The following is a 17,333-nucleotide window of genomic DNA, read 5'->3' on the forward strand; positions in this document are numbered from 1 at the left end:
AACCTTTTCTTTAGATTATTAAAATACATTGCTGGTACATTGAAGTAACAGATACTGTAGGTACCGAAACATACAACATACCATTACATATGTACAGAATAAAAAGTGTTCTTTAGTTTTACTAAAGTTACGCTATTAAATAAAAGAAAATGTCATATTTTTCACTACATATTATGTAACATCAGATGTTTTTAGAAACAATATCAAACAATTAAATAAAGGTTAAAATAAAATAAAAATAAACATTTTGATCTTATTTTCTAAAATTAGGGATCTAAAGCACCTTTTCTTTTATTTTGAAAGTCTCCATCGGCTGTTTAAGAATGATCGAATGACTTAATGAATTTATTAACTATAAATTTTATTCAGCATTTTATCTTTAAAATATTTGAAAACTACAAAAGACTATTTTGATAAACAACTTAATCTGTTATTTATATTCATGTATACTATTGATGGCTGATAACTCAATTAAATGACAACTAACCACAGAGTTGCACCTTGAGTCGTGTTGGATACATCTATGATCCAAACACTCGTGCCAATAAATGATCATGAAGACAAGAATCAACAATCAGTCATAAGGGACAAAAGTTTATTGTAACCCTACCAAAGACACAGGGTGAGAAAAATACAAAACAAAAATAAAATTATAGAAATGAAAAAAAAGTCTCAAAACTATCCATCATACATGGACCACAGTTTAATTATTCATATTTTTAATATAACATTTTGTTGTAATGCTGTGTGTACATACAAAATATAGCAAACTAAATAAGGCAAATAAATAGAGGTACAATTTACAGGAAAATGGAACATTCCTCAATGTTTTAATCTTTTTTATCTCATCTCAAACATCAAGCATGGTGTACAAAATGCTTTTTTTTCAACTGTACATCTTTCGGTGGAGGATCCTTTTTTTTCCAACCATAAAAATACTGACTCCTCGCAATTATACAACCTCTAAAACTGGGTGCAACTTTTCTCAGGCAGTACAAATTGTTGTGTAACAGGTGTGTTCCATATTGCAAGCGATTTTCTCCTAAAGGTTAACGTCAGCACATCACACTTTGTGCACCCTTGTTGAGGCATGCAGGTCGACGCCAAGTGCACGATTTGACAGAATCATGATGGTGAGAGAAACATTCCCCTTTTTTTCTTGTTGCAAACAAAGCAGGTGACACAGACAGGTGTGTGTGTTACATACGAGCGTCACCTCTTTGTGTCTATGTCCCCACAAATCTCATCTCTGCCGTCCAACAGACTAAATATTAATGTGTTTCCAGCGGCCCAGCCGGAGTGCCCAAGCTCACTTGCCCTTTATCTATCTCTTCTTCCTCACACTGTGTTTCCTGCACCACTCTTCCGTTGCACCCTTCTCATGTCTGAGCCCTCAAAATGGCGCTGCAAATGGAAATGTCCCATAATAAAAGTGCATTGAACAAGCTACTCATTTCATTCCTCTGATTTCCATCTGTACACTCCAAAATCAGCCAGTCAATGGCCAAATAAACATCCACACATGTAACAACATTAACACGTAATAATACTGATAATGTCGCAAAACCCCTCAGTAAATATTCCGCACTACAATATGGGTAAAAGCTCTGGATTAAGAGTTTAAAGGGTCTGCCAACGTCTGATATACTAACTCTGATTAACTTGAAAGACAAAGGAGCAGAGGTTAGGAAATAGAAGAGCTCAAATATACATGAGACGCCGGTTAAAGAATAGGCAATCATAACTCATTATCCCCTTCAGGATTTAAGGTTTTATTCTGATTTTTAAAGGAGTCTGAAAGTTTGAATTTATTTGGTTCACCAGTTTCAATCTAAACTCAAAGATCTTCTCTGCACGCTTCTCATCTTGACAACCTCACATCCTCTACTTCAGTTTGGAGCAAAACAAAGGAATAAGCTCCTGCTGGGATGAAGTGTCTCTGTGAAATGACAGATTATGGAGAAATTAAGTGAGTGAGATGTTGCTGCAAAGTTACACACTACTTTTATCCGCTTGTAATGTCTGCTGTAAACACAGTGCACTCTGCAGCCACAAGGTGGCGCCAATTAGTCTAACTCCACAGTCAGCTTCTAGAAAACACTGCACATTTGTTTGGAAAGCCACAAGCACTAAAACACGGTAATAGGAATGATGCGCGTGTGAAAACAGGGTCAGAGGCACTTAAAGGTGAAAATAAAAATGTGTTTGATCAAATGAACAAAGTCTCACTGGGACAGACGTTACTACTGTAGAGATCTTCATGACATTCAGTAGTGGGTAACACTTCTGTTTGTACACCAAGTGCTTATTGTTTCAAGTGCAGCGGGGACATGTCTCTGATTTAATGTGAGGAATTCATTTACACAATGAACCAAACTCTGCACATCCACAGATAAGAAGAATATATTCCAGTACACAAAGCTGTGAGGACGAACCCTTCGCTTTGTTCTGACTTCTTAGGCCAACAGAGGAGATTAGTTCAATCTTCATACTTTACTCCTGGACTCTTATTACCCTCAACCTGCTTACACGGCAACTTCTGTTCCAATGCTGCATCATACTGCTTTCATTTGTTGTTCCTCATCTCCCTAAGGATTTAAACGGAGTGGCTGCTTCTCATCATCATGCTCTCACATCGGCCATCTTCCTCTGTGGGAAGCTCAAAGTCTCGTACTGTCGCAAGATGTACTAGCACCTGAAAAGAGAGCTAACGTTAGCATTCAACCGCTTCCTAGCTAACAACACCGTTTAATAGAGTTAAAGGACACAATAGGAAATGTGTAAATAGATTAACAGAAGAATCCACGTAGCACAGTGTCAGTGGTTGAGAGCGAGCTGTTCCCTGACTGAAGCTAATTGGTTATGAAATGTTCTCTCCAGATTATCACCACCGTTATTTCTTTACAGGCTGATCAATGGAAAATGCCAATTTACGCTAGGGGTGCACGATATAGGATTTTTTTGCCGATATCCAGTATGCCGATATTTTCCAACCCTTTTTGCCGATTTCGATACCGATATATTAGGCACGTTTTTTCCACCTAATTGCAGAGAACATCAAGTCTCCCCTGTATTGGATCAAGCCTACTCTTATTGTAGTGGCCCACTTTGTGGCAGATTCTTGATATGGGCGATTCAATTTGTCGTGTTGAAGGAATAAGACTTGGCTCCTCCTTGCATGGCCGATGCTGAGTACATCCTTGCTGTCCGTTTCGGAAACTTTAAAAAAACTGCCACACCGCAGACATCTTGCCGATGCCGATGATGATACGTCGTTTTCAAGCCATAATCTGCAGATACCGATAACGTGCCGATAATATCGTGCATCCCTTGTTTACGCTACACAGAAATTGGTGCAAAGCAATATGATGTTTTCCTTTTGATAGCAGCGTTTGAGATTGGTGTCAGAGGAAAATGGCTGCCTTGTGAATATAGTAGAGTCCTTACCCCGGGATTAGATCCCTGCCAAACTACTGTAAGACCATCTTCAAGTACAAGCCGTGAATGTTTTCTATGAAGCTCTCTGAGGCTGTTTTCTGTCAACATACTCTGTTAAAGAACCCTAAACATCTCACTCTTGCCTCTATTTGAATGTTCCTCCCCTTTAAGTGCTCTGTTGGATCCTGACTTTGCAACAGCAGACTCTTTACATGGTGCGGTCGCAGATTACAATAATAAAAACACACAGAAATATGAAGTAATGAGGCTGAATTTTAGTAATAAAACCCTGGTTTAACTTTAGCACCAGTGGAAAAGATCCTATTGACACTATGGGTGAGAGTTAATAAACGTCTAATGCAGGCCTGAATGGTCTGCATTTTAGGTGCAGCAGATGGATCAGAATACAAACTCGGATGTGAACCATTCACGCCGACAGCTGAGCAGTGAGAGCACTGTAAACTGTAACTGCAGATTACGCCTTAATGTTTTAATTCATATATGGCATTCCTTCATTATCTTTTTTTATCTAACACATAAAGGTCATTTAAGTACAGAGAGGACTTTGTCCAGGAGATCGGCTTGTGGAAACCAATGAGAGTAAAGTTTGTCAGAAAAGCTACAGTGCAAACAACACGTACTGGTGTGAAAAGGTCAAGCAATCGTCTATTTTACATAAAGCGCAAAATGTATAGAAATTCACTTCAACAGCAATGTGAACTTGCAACACCAACAAATAATGCATTGTGTGTACAAAACCCCCAAATGCCATGAAAACATAAAAAACCCTCTACATCTTTGCAATTAGCTTGTCTGCATCTGAATATAAATATATATCAACGCCTAATTGCAGTTTGTTTTTTAGTTAGTACATTTACATTTGTTTTTCTTTGCTTTGGCACTGATCAATGCCAGAACAATGTTGAAACCATTGGAGAGTGTAGGTGAGGGTCCACCCTGGTGGCACAGTCATCATGTTGTCAGGTGGATCAAGCTGAGAGGTCGTTTTTATTCCTTCAGAAGAGTTTCATCCTCTGAATTAACCTCCCTCCCTTGGGAATGCTGTGTGCGGGAGGAGGCCGTTGGGATGAATCCTCTGTTTTGAAGCGCTGTCGTGTATCCTTCCTCACTCTTTCAGAAGCTTACAAAGTATTCTGCGATGGGAGGTTCACGAGTATCCACCAGTTGTGATGCTGGAGAGCAACAACCATGACTCTGGAGGTTATGGCTTAGTTCCCCACCTTCCTTTTCCGTTTTGTTTTTCCTAAACCGCCTGAAACACTTTTCCCCAATCCTTTCTTTTGGCCTGGAGTCTATTTACAGCGTGACTGCTTGATCTTAATGTCTTGTGTGTTATAGAACCAGATACAAAAAGACAGGGCTGCTCCAGCACCGGGGGTGTTACTGAGAGACAGCTAAAGGTTTGTGAGAAATAAAGAGCAGTGAAAAAGAGGGGGTGATGGAGCTGGAAGTTTGAACACAGTGTTAAAAGGATATGGTCAAAAGATATGGAATAATGTGTCACAGTGGTCTGTCCGTCCATCCATCAATCAACCAAGTGTCCTTCATCCAGCTCATGAGATCAAACAACAACCAGGACAAACAGGTTGGAAATAGCTTTACAAGACCAATCAGAGGAGAGTGTTGCATCCTTCAAAGCGGCGTGGCTGTCCATACATGTCGCTACATGTCCAGTCCAGCCGTTATTTACATCCTCTCCAATGTCAACGGTGTCAAAGGTGTTCAGAGATCTACACCACGGCAGAATTTAGGTGTCTAGTGTTTCGTTTTTTCTTTCCCCGACCTAGTAGTTGACCTTGGTAACAGCTCGTTCGCGGCCCCCGCCCTCCACCAGCTGGTTGACGGAGCGCTTGCGGTTACGCTTGAATTTGTTCAGGTCCTTGTCGAAGACCTCTCCGGAACGCAATGCCGACACCAGGTCGTCGAACTCCCCGCCGACCTCGTCTGAGGCCCCGCTCTTCTTGGCCCGCCGTTCTCGCTCCCTCTGCTCCTTGAGCTGGAAAACACAAACATTAGGTAATGGGACGAGAACAGAAACTGAGTAGTAGTAGAAAGGGACGCCCAAAAACACGGTATTTAACGGTATGTCTTATGCACATTATCATCAGGTAACATTTGTTAAGTTGTTTATTAACCTTTTCTTTGCCTACAGGAGACCTCAAACCTTATTGTAACTTTAAACACAGTTATTATATATTTTATATTTGTTATGTTGTTTGTTCAGATATTTACAAGAATACACTGAGGGGAGAATTCCCTGAGAATGAATTGCGACCGCTGATAGCTCAATAAATTGCTCATCATTCGCCCCCGCTATCTGCTCCGTCTCAAGGTCTGATTGAACTGATGCTATTCAAACACAAACGCGGCCATAAAGTTTCACAGATCCGTGCAGTTTGCTCTCGTTATGTGTCTGATTGTGGAGAGAAGCTGTCTGCACCTCCACTCTCTGCTGCGCGGTGTAGCTCCACACTGACGGAGCTCAGCTCCATCCACAGATCAATGATGAGAGGGAGAGGAGGGGGCAGCTCTCACACAGTTTACTGTAAAGCCCTGACTGGACAGGCGTTTACTAGTTTCACTCTCTGTAACGCAGATTCATTTCTTGAGTGAGCAACAGCAGACAAACTCAGAGTGTGACAGCCCTTATAACGCTGCGCTGCAGTTCCCACCAGCTCTCTGCAGACGGTAATATTTCCTCTCTAACTACGCGGTGCTGTTAGCGCTGGTGTTTGTGAATTAAGTGCTTTTTTGCCACGAGGCCCATTTACATAGAAAGGGGCCAAATTTGCCCTGAATGTCTGCATAATGACTCATTTAAATACACGCAAACGGCACCGGAGCACAGAGTTTGCTCTGCAGTGCATTCAACCCTCTGCGTGTGCTTGGAGGATGAGGAGGAGTCTTTTTGTGTCATTTGCACGGGTTTAGAGGGCAACAAAGCCGCGCAATCCTTCGGTGAATTCCCCCCTTAGAGTTTTGCTCTTTGTAACTTCACTGCTGGCACGGCTGCAGCTGCGGCGACACTTTGCTGCAGATATTTAAATGACTTTTATCTGATTCTCTTATTTAACATTATCATATTATAGTGAAAGAAATGTTTATCCATGTATTGCTGAATTATATTTTGACATGGAGATTAAATTATGTCCAACAACAAAAATCTACCCTGTACTTTGATATTGATGTAGTAGGCCTATACATCATCGTTCTAGTCCAAACCATGATCTATTCCTAAACTAAAGCACTTTTGGTGCCTAAACCGAACCAAACTGACATGGCCTGTTTTGTTTTGTGAAACAGCTACAGTTTGTTAGGTTAAGGCAACAAAAATACTTGGTAAGACAAAGGAAAAGATCATAGTTTGGGCTTAAATTCTGGTCCCACAGGGGACACAGGGTTCTCCTTGGTGAAAGAGAAGCAGCTTTACTCTGACTCCAATGGCGTTGTCGAAGCCTGTTCAGCTGCTAACTAAAAAATCACGCCCATCTGTGTGAAATATCATGCTTTCAGAAAAATATCACAAGTGCTTCAACCATTCCCTAAGTATGCCTCTCACCATGGCCTCCATTCGTGCCCTCCTCTCCTCCTCGTCTTTGCGTCGCTGCATGTTCTCCAGGTCCTGCCGTGCTTCGCTGAACGACTGCAAGAAGGTGTCGAAGATCCCGAAGAACTCATCAGGCTGCATCCTCCCTTCTTCCTCCCCAAAGTGCTTCAGAGATTTGGTAAACTGCACAGAGACAGCATGTATATTACTCATTGTGATAGGAAGTAACTGAAAAGCAGGTCTATGCACAGCGAGGTAAACACATCAACAAAGTACTTTACTGCATGTGTTGTGTTCTCTGCTGTGGCCCAGATCTCTTAAAAGTTTCTTCTTGTCTTAAAAGCCGCAAGACTTGTATATGCATACAGTGACACACACACACACACACACACACACACACACACACACACACACACACACACACACTTTTAAGCACAAGAAGGGAGAATGACTGCATGATTTGAGCACCGTATGTCCACCCTGTTCAGTCCAAGCTGTCCGCTGCTCTGTGCCAGGACGACGCCTGCAGCCAAACCTACTCTACATTCCTACACACACACACACACACACACACACACACACACACAGCTTTGTACTGCAGTATTCAGCAGAAAACACTGCAAAGCCAAGACCAAATTTAAACATAATGTGATGCATGTTATGTGATATGTGAAGTCGGTTATATTGCAACAAGGAGATGAGAGTAAGTTGTTATCAACCTGCTAAAAGAATTCAGGGCATCAGGACACATTACAATTCTGCGGCTGCACAATAATGCCAAAACTATCATACAGATAATGTTTCCTCCTTCTCAGCATTTCACACTCAGTTATTTGACTCGGAGCAGCTTCACTCAGAATAGCAGGAATAGCTACAACAGCCAGTTAGTCTGCAGTGTTTCACACCCAAGTACACACCGGAGTTCAAGCGCACTCCCCCTGCAATGCATTGTTTGAGTAGAACGAGTGGAACTGAGGGGCAGAAAAGCGATGCCCAAAGTGATATCTCGTTTACCTCCAAAGATGAGGACACTCCTGAATTTCCCCTCAGGCATAAACAAAGCATTTCTGATTCTGAAACAAAAGTCATTTATATACGAACACTAGCAGCTCATCCTGTGTCTGCAGAAGACCACTGGAGAGACACAGATTTTTAACCCTAAACTTCTTTATTCTGTGTTTTTTAAGGTTTTGCACACCGGGACAGTTTAGAGAGGAAATGACCTCTGCAGATAATGTGGCTCATGATTAAAACCTTATGGACACTAAACATTGAAGAAAACTGAACCCCAAAACAATCTAAGCTACTTGAAACAACCTGAGCTAACATTAGCATCCCCTCGGCAATGTGTGCTAACGTTAGCTCAGGTCACTCAGCAACGTTTGACATCCTGTGTCAAAGAGTGCCAGACGTAGGTATCAGCTTTTTTACATGAAACTGCTTCATTTAATGTTTATTGACCATTCTTAGTTATTTTTACTTTACCAAAAGGAATACAGCCTTATAAATCTGTGATAGACAACCTTAGCGCATGTTAATTAACCATTTTTTGAAGTTTCATGATCATCAGGAAACTCATGAAACTATGAGAATGATCAAATAATTAATATATAAAGGATCATTATTTCTTTTTTTTGCCATATTATCCTGCCTAATGCTAGCTCATCTTTTGAAGCAGCATCCTCTACTGTACATCCTGGTCTCTGTATTCTCGTCACATGTAAATTAAAGCAACAGAAAACATCAGATGATTCTAGTTTACAGCAGCAGAGTGCACTGTACGAGCCTCTAGTGTTGTGATATGGAGGAGCTGGGGCTCATTTTTCCTGAGGATACAATATCATCCTGTTATTATGGGCTGGTCACCATGACAACCACCACCACCGTCCCTCTCCCTCCTGTAATTATGTGTCCGGTCAAATCTGTTTCCTCCCGTCCCCTCGGGTCTGTGCTAAATGAGTAAACACACAAACACACAGAAATGTATAACGTGAAGTCACACAGATTTTGCTCATGCAACACGGACGCACACACACCCTGCTGCTCTGTGATTGGCTGATTGTTAGAGATGGGTGGATCAATCCTGAAGGATCAACTTTAAAGGGCACGGTTCGGATGCTACCGAAATAACGAAAACTAGATTGTCAAAAACATTTTTGTCAACTGAAATAAAAATAAAAACGAGGCTTTACAAAAAACAATAACTAACTGAAACTGTATCGTGTGTTTAGAAAGTAACTAAAATAAAATAATAGAAAATGTCTTTAGTCTTAGACTTTGTCAATTTTAACTTTTATACAAAATGTATTTATTATTTTATACCTACATTTATTTAGTCCCTGACAAGTATCCCATATTACAAAAATACTACAACAAAAACAAACCAGCATTAAAAACTAATTAAAACTAAACTGAAACTGAAAACAAAGTCAAAATGAATTAAAAATAAAAACTAACTAACCTTTTTCTCAAGCTACTTTATTTTACATCATTGTGCGCCACCTTACGAACATCCAGACCGATTTTAAAATCAGAGGATGGGACAGTATCACATAGAAAGATCCCCTGGCGTATCTATCAGTGCATAACATGCATGACAGACGTAACACGTCAAAAACAATGTAGAAGATTTATGAAGATGAGACAGACAAGAGAGAAACTCTTCTAGTGAATGTGATGTCCGTGTTAACTGGGCTGGGAATCGATAAGGATTTCTCAATTTGATTCGATTCCGATTCACAAGGTCCAGATTCGATTCGATTTCCGATCCGATTCAATATCAATTTGGGTAGGGGACGGGGTATTTCAGTAACAATATCAATGCACCTCTAACCTGGTGCATTATTAAATATATTATGTTTACAATAAGAATTCACCCCAAAGAAGTTACACTATGTACTTTTTATCCAACACACAGCAGTCAACACAATATTAACAATTTTATGAATTAGACAGCTTATGAACTTTTTTTTCCAGTTTCAGATTTTCAGTCTGAACATCTGGCTCATGTTTTGATTAAAGTCGAGCTGAAACAGCATTTCGAGAGTATCTAGTTTCCGTATCGCGACGTATTTCCGAGTGAAACAGGAAGTGCAGGCGGGACATACCATTAGAGGGATTTGATTTGATCGTTGAGAAGTGGGCGTAGACAGACGTTCTCCACAGCGCAGTAGCTAGCTAACCGAGCGAGCGTTCTTGGTGCTCTGTGGCTAAATGTTGCAGATTGATTGGTTGAAATTGTTTGGTGGTAACTTACGTAAGCACGCGTGAAATTTAGTTTTACCGGAAGAAAAAATGATCGGATTTTGATATAAGAATACGAAGAAATTGATTTTCTGCATTTTTTTTGGCCTATATTGTCAAATAGATATAACAAATAGCACAATATTACCGGGGATGTGATCTAAAAGGATTAAAATGACATTTTTCATTTCACCTCGACTTTAGACGAACTGGGGTTCAAAAACAGCGCGAGATTTGAGAACAAAACCACACGAGACTAAGAGTAATGGGGAAAGGCATACTGTACAACACGCCGAAAATACACTCGCGGCAAAAGCCGACGCTAACAGAGAGCAACATAAACATCAGTGCAAAACTCACTTACATATTCATGGAGGCACACACGATAAAAAGAGTGTGTCTGCGATCACATAGTAGTTGCAGTAAACGAGTCCGGGCATGTCTCCCTCACTTCCGTGTTTCGGCTCAGTCATTTGAAAAAGTGTTGATGTGCGAGAGAAGTCAGAATAAAAATATTATATTGTGAAAGTTAATTGTTTATCACGTATGCTGAAAAATTCCCATTTATTTATTTATCCAGCACAAAGAGCAGGGACGTCCTCAGAGGATCAAAGTGGTAGAATTGTTATTTCTCTGATCCCTCAACCTCAATGGACACTGATACAGACAAGCTTGTCTATAAATAAGCTCCCCCTCCCCAGCTGTGCTGTGCCAGCCTATGAAGTGAGGAAGAAGAGTGATGGTGTCATGGTTAAAGTGTTATGGATTTGCAGGTGTGAGGTGGTAGATTCAATCCAAGTGGGCAAGTGGGAAATAAGCTGGAGCTGAGCTGCAAATTAAATCTGAAGACAGACTGCAGTAAGGTATGTACGACAAAGCTTTGGTGAGATGCACCTGTGTAAAAGAGTGTTGATTTTCAACTGTAACAAAGCGTGGAGACACTTAATCCATTTGTTGGTCACATAGTTGATGAAATCAGATCGTCTATTGATGGGAAAATCAAACTCTAGACTTTTAAAATTCCAAAGTTGCACTTTGGCTTTACTTCTACTCAACATAGACTCCATTTAAAAGTGGTTAAAGCCTGGTGGTCTCAAAAGTGAAGATGATGCAGAATTAGCGTAAACGTGCACTATTTTTAATGGCCACAAGGGGGCGACTCCACTGGTTGCATAGTAATGGCTGACCCACACTTTAAGATTTTTTAAAATCTTAACAGATGTGTAAAATGTGAGAGAGCCCACACATGATGACAGATAATGAAAGATTGAACAGTTTGGTTCCTGTAGTGTGAGGAGAGCAACGATACGACTCAAACAGCACACCACACACTAACAGATTCATTCACCAACAACCAGAGTCCGACTCTCACAGCGGGAAACCTCACTAAATCTCTCGCGGTCAAACGAGACTTCAGAGTAAACAAACATGGCGGACGCTGGGCATGAAGAATTGGCGATGATAGTTTTTGGACTTTTTACTGAAAATTCATGAAGAAAAAGGAACAAACTGTGGATGAAGTGGTGGAGACGGCGTGAACATGGGCTGTACATGTTACTTTATGCTTCATGTTTCCTTTTGTTGCCATTGCTGCAGTTGTTATGCTTCCTGCTTCAGTCAGCTTGCTTCACAATCGGCTGTCGTCTTTTTTTTCAAGTGCTCAGCTGTCCTCGGGGATCCCTCCACACAACAGTGTATCTGATAAATATTGAACATTTACGATTTAAAATCAGTGCGGCTGCGACGTTCTTCCGAGCAGATCAGGGGAAGTAAACTCACTCCTAACATCCCTCACAGCACAGGAACATCTGGAGAGATCATCTTAAGAACCATCAAATAATCAGGACTTTGCTTACTTTTGTCTGAAGGGGGGGAATCAGGGTCCAAAATCAGTGATTGTCTTTTAGTGTGAACCCCGCATTAGTCAGGTTACACATCAAGCTTATGAGAAAATGACGCTACCTCCCAGAGGATTTATCTTCCAGTTGCTAAATCTACATAAATGCACTACTACTACTGCACTACTATCTTTGACTTTAACATTTGTGCTTTTTATCCGTGTGAAACTGAGCTGTTTCTATATGTGTGTGTGTGTGTGTGTATGATTCTCAGGGTAAACCCAAGCAATCTCTCGGGATAAAAGAAAAATCCCTTCTCTCCTCTGGAAACCTCTGTCCTAATAACCCACATGACCTTGGACAACTGTAATCCTTTGTAATGTATGTAGTAGTGTCTGGCAGAGTGTGTGTGTGTGTATTTCTCTCTTTAGACACACACACACACACACACACACACATTTGTTGCCATGGAGCTTTATGAGACTCAGTGGACTGCTTGCTGTTTAGTCATCCTCCTCAACCTACATTAGACTGAAACACAGAGCGCACACCCACACTTCTATATTTGTACTCTACTGGAAACCTAACAGAGAGCTTCGACAAGCACTGAGTTAATGTGTCACACTCCCCTCTTAACACACACACACACACACACACACACACACACACACACACACACACACACACACACACACACACACACACACACACACACACACACACACACACACACACACACACACACACACACACACACACACACACGCACGCTCAGTCGTGTAAGGAAAAGTGTGTGTTAGGAGTCTGGGCTGGTGAACACAGGTTCTTTTGTTTTACAGCAGAAACCGGTGCCTTCCTCCTCCAGTTCTTCTCCCATGACGTCCAAACTGGCTCGTTTTCCCTCCATATTTTTACCGAACTCCTCCTTGAACAAATAATTATGTAGAGGGGAGGCTCTGAATGAAACCCAAGGGCCCTTCCTCCTCTCTGTCTCTCTCACGATCTCTTGATTGGTACACAAGAGCCTTTGTTAAAGCTAAGTCTACTCTAAGTTTCCCAAATATTACTCTCTTTTTTTTTTAAGATAATTTTTTTGGCCTTATGCTTGTATTAGATAGGACGCTGTGTGGAGTGGTAAAGAAAGTCGGGATGACATGCAGCAAAGGGCCGAGGGTTCGGAGTCGAATCGGGGCCGCAGCGTCGAGGGCTGTGCCTACGTGGGGTGCACGCTTTAACCGCTGAGCTAAACAGCCGCCCCAGAAACACCTATCATATAATTTAATTTAATTGAAGATAAATGGAAATCTATATTATTGTTTTAACCGAACAAGGCCTGAAATATTAGCCAAAGAGGCTAAATCATTGTCAGAAAATTACAGATTTTTATAATACCTTTTCCCTTTCTGATTCTGATTCCTAGAATTGAGAACTGGCTGAAACCAGTGCGTTAAAAAAATGTACATGTATTTTTATAACAGCTTTACAATTCTAACGCTGTATTGTTGTGATATGATTGGTGCATCTCCTTGCTCAGAAGGAATCGTAACCTAATAAACAAGCTGAGAACCTGGAAACAAGCTGTGCTAACGCTAGCGACAGCCCGGCTCACAGCCTCTCCTGATGTGCTGTGTCTGGTGAAGTGATCGGTGAACTGTTTAACATTTAACTGCTTTCTTTTGTGCTTTTACCTTTTTTAATTATCTTAACTTTTAAATAATAATCACACTGGAGAAAAAACTAATGGTTACACTTTGCTAGCTCTGACGCTGTCTTTTATCGCTGCTCGGTTGTGGTCGTTTGCTATTGTCTCATGATAATTTAACTGACGACACTTTGAAACAACAGTTTCTAGTGTAAGCCATTAAATATACATTATTGATGTGTGGGCTAGTGTTTTGGAGAAGAAGAAAGGCGAATAAATTACGGGATCAGGTTAATGCATTTACCGATGTACTCGCCAATAACTGATTCAGCATCTTAGGCTGTTTTGGAGGCATTTCTGATGCTGGTAATGGAACAACTCTTTAAACAGTAGCCAATGGGTTATTATTATTGATGCACCTCAGTCATTGTCACGTTACTGGTATCTACAGTGGGAGTTATGTGAATTATTCTGAAAAGTCGAGGCACAAAATAAATGTCTGCAGCGTTTAAAAGCTTCGAATGGGGCAGCAAAAAGTTGCTAAATGTGCAACAGAGCCACGAAGGCCTGCAGGAGCAAGTTCACATTAATCTTTTCACCACCGTCCGACTCTGGGTTTCCCACAGTCCCACTGATATCTTCAGCTTACATGCTTCCCTCCACACATCAGTTCATATGCCAGCAGGGTTCAAGAGGCCATGTGTCCCAGTTGTACAAAAAGGAGAGTGTGGATTTAAAACACTAACTCAAAGAGACAAACACAAAGGCAGGACGAGGGGGGAATCCGCGGAAAACTTTCATCTCTGGGTTTCCCCGGCTCTGCCGAAGTCATCACACACGAGTTTCAGCTTTTTGTCTTTCCTCTTCCCCCCCTTCTTCTGTCTGACATGGAGGTTTGGCAGTGACTTCTGAACTTCTAGCAAAGTATGCATCAAAGCCACCCACATGGTGATATGAACATGCAATATGTTCTTGTCTCATGAACAACTGAGCGGTCATGCAGTTAGTTACCTTATCCTTGGCTTCACTCAGCTGGTCCTCCAGTTCAGAGAAGCTGAAGCCGGCCACGGTGATGAAGTCTCCGATCACAGCCACAAACTTATCCCCACGTTCCCTCGTCCTGCTCTGCTGGTACTGCAGCTCCTGGAGCGGGGGAAACAGTGTGATTACAAGATTATTCCCTTTACCCTATAGAAACGTTTTTATCATCGTTTCTTTCATCAGCTGGCTTAAACTGACTTGATGTCATTACTTGTTGTGTTAAATTGGGTGACATCAAACAGGGGGGAGAGGGCAGCCATGAACTTGCTGTAGGAGAATGTATTTTGCATGATCTTGATAAAATTATACTAAAAATATAAACCATAGTAGCTCGAGCGTATCTTAAATAACCTTTAGGCTGTGAACATTTTAGAGATATGAAGCATTTAAAGATACTCCAAGAAATTACATGACATTTAGTAAAATTACCGCTGTGCAATCTTTTCATGTAAATGAGTTAATATCAAAAAATGTAAAATGTAAAGAGCTCAAAAACTTCTTATTTCATGCTTCTACATTGAAAATGTTTGGATCATTATGTTTTGTGTGTTTATTTAAAAGAATTGGATGAAACAATGTCTGATTTATTTTTCATTTTTTTCCACGTTTCTTGAACAAAAGCTCACTGTCTCCTACTTCCTGTACACACACACAACATCCGTGAACGGTCCGTTTATGTGGCCACAGCGTGAGCGAGCACTGGGGCAAGGTGCCGCTGATAACGGGAATACAGGCACTCAAAAGCCGCATCGCGTTACTGAAAGCCTCGATCAACTAGCTGACACTGAGGCAAACACCATCACACTTGTCAATCAGAACACGACGACAGGGTTTACTCAGTTATTACGGACGCCTGAGTTGCATCACTTTTTAGCTAAGGACTTAAATGCTCTGAGAAATGACATCACAATACCCAACAAGACTAGGCACAATGCTTTTATTTCGAAGTGTTTCCCGGGCCGTTGTTGTTTTGTTTGTTTGTTTGTACTTTATTTGGCTCTGAAAGTACCGTCACTCACACACTCACTCACTCACTCACTCAGTCACATGCAGACCCGTGTGTAGGGTCCAAAAATACCAACGGTACCTTGACAGAGTTCAGAAGTGTAAAGGGAGAATGATCATCTATAAATGATCAAGTTCCTTTAGTTAAGCCGAATAAAAAAAAAACCCAATACAAAATACATCGACTCTGAAGTGTGATGTGTATGTGTGTGTGTGTGTGTGTGTGTGTGTGTGTGTGTGTGTGTATCGCTGCTCTGCTGGAAAACATAATAACAGACAGCAGAAGAACCAACGGGAGTGAACACAAACACACAACTCACCGCCTCGAGAGCCTTCAGTCCACTTTTGATATTGTGCACCTCTTTCTCCAGCTCCGCCAAACTAGTGAAAGAAAGAAGAAGAATGTTTTTATACTGCGTCTTTCTATTGGTTCTACGGTTCAATTTGTGACCTTATTTACATTTTCAACGACTTTTTAAAGTAAAAGAATCTGTGGTAGATTAGAGCCTTTTATCCAACAGGAGCTTCATTCAAAGAGCTTAATCAGCATGCAGCAAGGTCCAGATACTGTTTACAATTAAAAGGCATAAATACAGCAAGCAAATAAAATCAATCAGGTGGTTTAGATAAGTCCATGCAAGTCTAAAAGAACCTTACAATCAGCTTTAGCCTGTACTGTTAATCAGTGCAGTGAGGCCACAGTGGGTGTTACATGTTATTTCTCCAAATTGTAGCTGCAGCATTTAACAAGAAAAAAGCTGACAACTCCAGAAGTGTGACTAAGAAGACTGCAGAAAACGAACACTACAATAATCAAGTCTAAAAGAGCTCATTTTAGCATCATTTCAAAGAAAAACAAAATGCTGTTATAGCCTTGAAAAGAGCCCGGACATGAGTCTGGTTCTGCTCGAGGTTTCTGCCTGTTAAAGGAAGTTTTTCAGCCACTGGGCCGAATGTTGCTAAGTGCTGCTCATGGTGATTCATGTTGGGTCTCGACGGTCTAGACCTGCTCCGTTTGTAAAGTGTCTTGAGATAACTTTGGTTATGATTTGGCGCTATACAAAAAAACAAAAAAAAACAAAACATCAGACAAGAATGAAAACCTAAATTCTTTTAAAAATAGCCATATTCAGCTCGCCTGATATTACAAACTGTCAGAATTTAACAGCACAAAGTTCATACCCATCCATTTTTGGAGTTTTGATAGACATGCCTCTTAATGTAGGAGTTGAGAAAGGTCAACTACTGGCAACTAACACCTGTCTCAGCTGTAACAGAGATTCATAGCAGCGAAATGTCTTGCACTCACTTGACTTTTGCGGCCTCTGGGACACTGCTAAGGTCCTGCTGGATGTTCAGCGTGTCTGGGTAGTTCTTCTCAAAGATCATGATCAGGTAGTGCAACATGGTGATGTTCCTGGTGAAACAGGCGAAGACAAAGGTTTGAGATCAGAGGAAATCCAGGAAACAAATCGTGCTGCAGAGCTGCTTAGCGTGAATACTTTAATCCCAGGATGTTCTGCTCAGTTTACGACTTTATTACAGCCTTATGGGTTAG

The 17,333-nt window shown here is 41.1% G+C and overlaps 1 protein-coding gene across 4 annotated transcripts in view; it reads right to left on the bottom strand.

Annotated features, from left to right (window-relative positions):
- Nucleotides 1–574: 574 nt before the first annotated feature.
- The window catches only part of daam2 (dishevelled associated activator of morphogenesis 2), a 129,873-nt gene continuing 113,114 nt past the window's right edge, over nucleotides 575–17,333 (bottom strand). For 3 of the 4 annotated variants that reach the window (XM_069661321.1, XM_069661319.1, XM_069661320.1), the window contains 5 exons: nucleotides 17,085–17,192; nucleotides 16,096–16,156; nucleotides 14,741–14,872; nucleotides 7,019–7,189; nucleotides 575–5,455 (listed from right to left, as the gene is read on the bottom strand). In XM_069661321.1, coding sequence (XP_069517422.1) covers nucleotides 5,243–5,455; nucleotides 7,019–7,189; nucleotides 14,741–14,872; nucleotides 16,096–16,156; nucleotides 17,085–17,192 — 685 coding nt within the window. In that variant the 3' untranslated portion in view covers nucleotides 575–5,242. Of the gene's footprint in view, nucleotides 5,456–7,018; nucleotides 7,190–14,740; nucleotides 14,873–16,095; nucleotides 16,157–16,746; nucleotides 16,831–17,084; nucleotides 17,193–17,333 lie in introns of those variants that run through there. The other variant, XM_069661322.1, reaches the window with a different exon arrangement.

The sequence above is a fragment of the Semicossyphus pulcher genome, unplaced genomic scaffold (assembly GCF_022749685.1).
Source record: "Semicossyphus pulcher isolate SPU_LCO1_2020_fin unplaced genomic scaffold, fSemPul1.0.p SCAF_14, whole genome shotgun sequence".
NCBI classification, from domain to species: Eukaryota; Metazoa; Chordata; class Actinopteri; order Labriformes; family Labridae; genus Semicossyphus; species Semicossyphus pulcher.